At 52.3% G+C, this 7,046-nt stretch overlaps 1 protein-coding gene across 1 annotated transcript; it reads right to left on the bottom strand.

Moving 5' to 3' along the window:
- Positions 1-538: 538 nt before the first annotated feature.
- Tchh (trichohyalin) lies at positions 539-6,699 on the bottom strand. The gene is made up of 2 exons (XM_078027873.1): positions 6,562-6,699; positions 539-5,513 (listed from the first exon to the last, which is right to left on the bottom strand). The coding sequence occupies exons 1-2, from the start codon at positions 6,697-6,699 to the stop codon at positions 1,572-1,574; spliced, it is 4,080 nt and encodes a 1,359-aa protein (XP_077883999.1). The 3' UTR covers positions 539-1,571.
- Between the last annotated feature and the right edge of the window lie 347 nt (positions 6,700-7,046).

Here is a 7,046-nt window from a genome sequence, read left to right as displayed (position 1 = left end):
TACTAATATAGATTCCAGGTGGTTGATGCAGTTTAATACTTTGGCCTGATTACTGTTTAGCATCTTCTGGCTCAATTGTCCTCATGGATTATGTACTTAAATCAAAAGGTCATTTTTGATCTATAGTGTGGATCTGAAGTTTCATGCCATGTTTTACTACTGGCTTGTCAGACATCAGAGACCAAGAACCCGCTGCATTCTCAGAAGGAAATATTAACAAATATTAACTGGGAGCACCAGTATTTTCCATGACCAGAGTGAGTCACTATAATAAGGGGCACAGAAAGCTGTATGGTTAAGAACAACACACACACACACACACACACACACAGAGCACACACTTGCAAAGAGAACCCCAGTGGGGTTAGCCACAGTATAGGGTTCACTCTAACTGGAAAAAATGGAGCAAAGGTGTTTTTTTCTCTCCCCTTTTCATATTTGTACATAGATGATAGTAACATTGTTGTGATTGGGAATTTATGCAATTCTAGGTTATTGGACAGTAAAGTACAACAGAGTGAAAACAGACAAAAATAAGTATTTGCCAAACATTTATTAAATTTTTATACAGTCCAATTATTTCAACAGAATGTCTCCAAGGTAGTAAGTATCAGGCCTCAAAGGATTGGGGATAAGTCTTCTCAAAGGGCCTCTAGAAATTTGCCTCTCTATTCACACACTTCCCTCTTTCCTTTCCCAACATGCTCTCTGTCACCTATTGGCCCTAGAGCAAGACAAACTTACAGGGTCCTGAGTAGGTTTCCTCTAAGCTAACATTAACAAAAGTAGCAATACTCTCAAATTCATCATTGGGGGAACAGAACTGAGCACTACAAACTACAGCAGATATAGCTTCAAAATTAGAGCTATGAAGTTGATAAACACATTGCTTTTGCTTCCTGGGGTTTTGAGTGGCATTAAGTATATATATTTTTTAAAAATCTAATTCCAAATTCTACACTTAAATTCTTAACAGATATTTCTTTTAGTTATAGGTGCTGATTCCACAGGGAGTTTTTCTGCCAAAAGTTTCTCTCCCTGATTTATTTGAGGGTTGCAAAAATTCAGGCAACTTGTGGAACATGTGTTAATTATGCCAAAATCAAAATCAAAACCCATTGAGTTATTTGGCAGTAGATCAATGAAATTTAGGCACAAGAAAAAATATATCAACCTTAAAAACATGTAAACCACTCAGAGGTAATGAGCCATTAAAACTATACTCAATTATTTTGAGTCTCAACTTGTTGTATTGTTACTTTAAAAGGCAACAAATCAATGTGTTCTTCAAACAAAACTCTGTGAACAATTTAAATGACATGTTTTTAAAAATGTACACCATACCTGCACCAAAGAACAAAGACATCTTGCAGTAAAGAACTACCTGAGACAGAATTAAAGGTAGGAGTACAAAGTAATGAAATGAGCATAGCTCGAGAGTTTGGAAGAAAAGGCGCATTCGAACATCAGAGAGTTTTCCCACAACCGTAAACACGTGAGCCATTCCTTGGTACCCAGTGTTTCTCATTCTCTTTGGCTGGAAGCTTTGGCAGGGATGCCGGCGGCCTCGCTCAGGCGCGGTACTGAGCTCTCTGCTCCTGGATGTACTCGTAGAGGGGGCTGGAGCGCACGGGAGCGCCGACCGACGGGCGCGAGGCTGGCTCCTGGGCGCGTCTCTCCTCCTCCTCCTGCTGGCGGCGGAGCTGCTCTTCTCGGAATTTCCTCTCCCGCTCCTGGCGACGTCTCTGCTCTTGTTGCCCCAATTCTGGCACCTGACGACGCTTCTCCCTGGCAAACTGTTCCTCCGCCCGATACTGACGGTCGCGCTCCTGGCGCAGCTGCTCCTCCTCCCGTTCCTGGCGGAATCTTCGGTCGCGCTCCTGGCGGCGCAGCAGCTCCTCCTCCCTTTCCTGGCGGAGCACTTCTTCCTCCCGGAATTTTCTGTCGCGCTCCTGGCGCACCTGCTGAACCTCACGGCGCACCTGCTCCTCCTCTCTTTCCTGGCGGTGCTCCCGTTCCTGGCGGAACCTACGGTCGCGCTCCTGGCGCAGCTGCTCCTCCTCTCTTTCCTGGCGGAGCTCTTCTTCCTCCCGGAATTTTCTGTCGCGCTCCTGGCGCAGCTGCTGTAACTCACGGCGCAGCTGCTCCTCCTCCCTTTCCTCGCGGAGCTCTTGTTCCCGGCGGAACCTACGGTCGCGCTCCTGGCGCAGCTGCTCCTCCTCCCGTTCCTGGCGGAGCTCTTCTTCCTCCCGGAATTTTCTGTCGCGCTCCTGTCTCAGCTGCTCCTCCCTTTCCTCGCGGAGCTCTTCTTCCCGACGGAGCTTTCTAGCTCGCTCCCTGCGCAGCTGCTGCTCCTCTTGCTCCTGACGCAGCTGCTCCTCCTCTCTTTCCTGGCGGAACCTACGGTCGCGCTCCTGGCGCAGCTGCTCCTCCTCCGGCTCCTGGCGGAGCACAGGTTCCCGGCGGAACCTACGGTCGCGCTCCTGGCGCAGCTGCTCCTCCTCCCGCTCCTGGCGGAGCTCAGGTTCCCGGGGGAACCTACGGTCGCGCTCCTGGCGCAGCTGCTCTTCCTCTCTTTCCTGGCGGAACCTACGGTCGCGCTCCTGGCGCAGCTGCTCTTCCTCTCTTTCCTGGCGGAACCTACGGTCGCGCTCCTGGCGCAGCTGCTCCTCCTCCCGCTTCTGGCGGAACCTACGGTCGCGCTCCTGGCGCAGCTGCTCCTCCTCCCGCTCCTGGCGCAGCTGCTCCTCCTCCCGCTCCTGGCGGAACCTACGGTCGCGCTCCTGGCGCAGCTGCTCCTCCTCCCGCTCCTGGCGGAGCTCGGGTTCCCGGCGGAATCTTCGGTCGCGCTCCTGGCGGCGCAGCTGCTCCTCTTCTCTTTCCTGGCGGAGCTCCCTTTCCTCTCGGAATTTTCTGTCGCGGTCCCGGCGCAGCTGCTGCTCGCGTTCCTGGCCGCGCAGCTGCTGTTCCTCACGGCGCAGCTGCTCCTTTTCCCTTTCCTGGCGGAGCTCTTGGCGGAATTTTCTGTCGCGCTCCTGGCGGCGTAGGTGCTCCTCCCGCTCCTGTCTCAGCTGCTCCTCCTCCTGTCTCAGCTGCTCCTCCTCCTGTCTCAGCTGCTCCTCCTCCCTTTCCTGGCGGAGCTCTTCTTCCTCCCGGAATTTTCTGTCGCGGTCCCGGCGAAGCTGCTGCTCCTCCCGTTCCTGGCGGAGCTCTTCTTCCCGACGGAGCTTTCTAGCACGCTCCCGGCGCAGCTGCTCCTCCTCCCTTTCTTGGCGGAGCTCTTCTTCCCGACGGAGCTTTCTAGCACGCTCCCGGCGCAGCTCCTCCTCCCGTCTCAGCTGTTCCTCTTCCCGTTCCTGGCGGAGCTCTTCTTCCTGACGGAGCTTTCTAGCACGCTCCCGGCGCAGCTCCTCCTCCCGTCTCAGCTGTTCCTCTTCCCGTTCCTGGCGGAGCTCTTCTTCCCGACGGAGCTTTCTAGCACGCTCCCGGCGCAGCTGCTCCTCCTCCTGTCTCAGCTGCTCCTCCTCCCGTTCCTGGCGGAGCTCTTCTTCCTGACGGAGCTTTCTAGCACGCTCCCGGCGCAGCTGCTCCTCCTCCTGTCTCAGCTGCTCCTCCTCCCGTTCCTGGCGGAGCTCTTCTTCCTGACGGAGCTTTCTAGCACGCTCCCGGCGCAGCTCCTCCTCCTGTCTCAGCTGCTCCTCTTCCCTTTCTTGGCGGAGCTCTTCTTCCTGACGGAGCTTTCTAGCACGCTCCCGGCGCAGCTGCTGCTCCTCCTCCTGTCTCAGCTGCTCCTCTTCCCTTTCTTGACCGAGTTCTTCTTCCCGACGGAGCTTTCTAGCACGCTCCCGGCGCAGCTCCTCCTTCTCCTGTCTCAGCTGCTCCTCTTCCCGTTCCTGGCGGAGCTCTTCTTCCTGACGGAGCTTTCTGGCACGCTCCCGGCGCAGCTGCTGCTCCTCCTCCTGTCTCAGCTGCTCTTCTTCCCTTTCTTGACTGAGTTCTTCTTCCCGGCGGAGCTTTCTAGCACGCTCCCGGCGCAGCTGCTCCTCCTCCCTTTCCTGGCGGAGCTCTCCTTGGCGGAATTTTCTGTCGCGCTCCTGGCGGCGCAGCTGCTCCTCCTCGCGCTCCTGCCTCAGCCGCTCCTCCTCCGCACGGAACTTGCGGTCTCTCTCTTGCCTGGTCTTCTCTCTCTCTTCCCTCGGTAGCTGCTCCTCCTCTTGGGACTTCGCATCTTGCCTTTTCGCCACTCTTCGCTCCTCTCGCTCCAGCGGCTCTTCGGCAGGGAATTCCCGGTCGCGCTGCAGCCGGCGCCTTCTCTCTCGTTCTAGCTCTCTCTTCTCCTCTTCCTCTTGCAGGAAAGGCCTGTCCAACGCCTGAGAATCATCCAGCCGTCGGGTCTTCTCTTCGTTCTCTCTGCGTTTGGAGAAAACCCTGTTATTACGCACTTCCCTTTCTCTTTCTGGTTGCCACTGCCATTTCAGATCGCGGCGCTGATCTGCCCCCCGGAACCGCTGCTGCTCGTCCTCCTGCTCTTCCTCCTGATATTGCCTCTCCCTCTGCAGCTGCCCCTCTTCCTGCTGCAGCTGCTCTTCCTCCCGATATTGCCTCGCCCGCTGCTGGCGCCTCCTTTCCCTTTGCAGCTGCTCTTCCTCCCGCTGCTCCTCCTTCCTGAGCTGCTCCCGCGGGCCGTGTTTGGCGGTCGGCGTGTGCTGGCGCCTCTGACTTTCTTCCTCTAGTTGCGGCCTCAAGTCTTGGTCGCGGCGTTGCTCCTCCTCCTCCAGCTCCCTCCGCTGCAGCTCTCGCTCCCGGGGCCGCCTCTCCTCCTCCTGCTCCTCCTGTCGGCGAGGCCTGGAGTAGACTTTGCTCTGACGTGCTTCAGCCTCGCCATCCAGCTGCCACTGCAACCTCTCCCGGGCCTGTGCCTCCGCCTCCTCTTCAGACACCAGCTCCTGCTCGCGCCTCTGCTGCAGCTGTCTCTCTTGCGCCCGCTCGCGTCGCACTTCTGGCTCTCTCTTTTGCAGTTGCTCTTCCAGACGTTCGCGCTGCGCCCGCCTCTCTCGACTTGGTTCTTCTTCTAGATACTCCTCGGCGTCTCGACTCTGGCGTCTCCGCAGCTGCTCTTCCTCTGCGCGGCGCTCTTCGATTTCTTGCCTTTGCCAGTCGCGCTGCTCTCGTCTCTCTGGCTTCTTCCTTTGCTCCTCTTGCTCCCCGCGCTCCCGCTCCTGTACCTGCCTCCTCTGCCGGCGTTGGTGTGTAGGTTCCTCGTCCAGCTGTCTGTCCCGGGACTCGAATCTCCTTTGGTCTTCTTGCCTACGATCTTGTATCAGGTTCCCCTTCCTTTCACCCTGGACTCTCCTCTCCTCCTCCTCTAGCCCTGCGGCCTGGCCAAGAGCATAATAACAAGCCTGAGCCACCTTGAAAACCAGCAGGAGGAATTCATTGAAATCGACGTGCCCGTTACAGTCGCGATCCAGAAGTTCCAGGATCACATCTACCGTCTCAGGGTCATGTGGTCTCTACGGAAAAATCAAACAAACAAATTAGCATGTACAATTTAGCATGTATTGTTTACAGGCAGTAAAAATCTTATTCACACTTATATTATGCCAACTATCAAGAGATATTCAGAGCAATTAGAAAGAATGTGCAGTGTGTGTCAAGTCATTTCCCCACGTAAAATGTGAACACCTCATTTCAAAGCGTACATTTGTTGGCAATTTTCGTATCTTATAACCCAACTTCTCTTTAGCTGTTTGAATAAGAATGTTCTTATCCTCAAGAGAGAGATAGCATGGAAATTTATGAAGATTTCTAGCAGCCATTTCTGTCTGAAGCAGCCAGTACTTCTCATCTGATTTCTTTTTCTTCTTCTTCTTCTTCTTCTTTTTTTTTTTTTTTTGTGGCGCTGGGCCTTGTGAATGCAAGGGACACCCTCTACCAACTGAGCTATGTTCCCAGCCCTTCTCATCTGGGTTCTATTCCATGTTTGAAAGCAAACTTGGTGCTGTGGGCACAGTCCTGTAATCCCAAGTACTTGGTAGGCTGAGGCAAGAGGATCACAAGTTCAGGGCCGGTTTGGGCAACTTGGCAAAAGTCTGTCTCAAAATAAAGCTGAAAAGAGCTGGGGATGCAGCTAGGTGTAAAACATTTGCCTAGTTTGCACAAGGCCCTGGGTTCAATCTCCAGTATCAAGACAAACAACTTAAAATATTTATGGCAATACCATTTTAGTAGAGAATAGGCTGATTTTAGCTCTTGAAGCTTGGAGGCACATTTAAATCTTTCCAAGTCTAGTTTGGTTTGCCATCTTTGGTGGCAGTGTCCCATGAACAGCTCATTCTTGCTGACAGTGCCATCAAGTAGATGAACTTGTTACCAACTTTTTAAATACTCAGGTTCAATGTCAACTAAATACCTTCAGACTTTGAAAAAGAATGAGGGATGTAGTGTAGACTTGGCCTGGTGTAAAGGGCATATTAGGTATCATTCCTTGCTCTGTCTCTCCTGAAGAAAATTCATAGTCCTAAATTAATGGAGCGGTTTCCTTTTCTTGTTAGTTCTTACCCGAAGGACATCTCCAAATTCTCTTTCAAGGAGATTCTTTAGGTCTTTCTTGCTTAGTGCTGCACCTTCACAACTATGGGAGGCATACTGATTGAAAATTTCGGTGATATCGAAGACGCTTTTCAGAAGTGGAGACATTTTTTTTCCTTCCTTCAAGTTCAAGTAAACCTAGAATAATAAAATAGAATCCAGAATCAAAACTCTGTTTCTGCTCTTGGGAGGCTTCATTTCACTGTCTGAGGCAGAGCTCTAAACAATTTTACTTTAAGTACTAATTATTTCCAATCTGAGCTTTCAGAGCATTTTATTCTTGAATATGGTATTCAAAAGGAGGAAGAGAGATACTGAGAAATTTCAGAGAATCTTATGACAGACTTCTCATTGTCTATCCAATCTGGATTATCCATATCCTTTCCTTCTCTCATTCAGCTCCCCAGCACATTTCAGAGCAGATAGTGAAGAGTGCAGGAATTTAAAACTGGTAT

Source organism: Ictidomys tridecemlineatus, chromosome 11, assembly GCF_052094955.1.
Source record: "Ictidomys tridecemlineatus isolate mIctTri1 chromosome 11, mIctTri1.hap1, whole genome shotgun sequence".
Lineage (NCBI taxonomy): Eukaryota > Metazoa > Chordata > Mammalia > Rodentia > Sciuridae > Ictidomys > Ictidomys tridecemlineatus.
This window is presented reverse-complemented; position numbering and strand designations above follow the sequence as displayed.

What these genes read in the sequence shown, in the direction of transcription:
- Tchh (XM_078027873.1), bottom strand. Translation starts at nt 6,699, where the DNA reads ATGTCTCCACTTCTGAAAAGCGTCTTCGATATCACCGAAATTTTCAAT. An exon ending in AATTTGGAGATGTCCTTCGG is followed by an intron (nt 5,514 to 6,561) that starts GTAAGAACTAAC and finishes ATTTTTCCGTAG; the next exon opens with AGACCACATGACCCTGAGAC.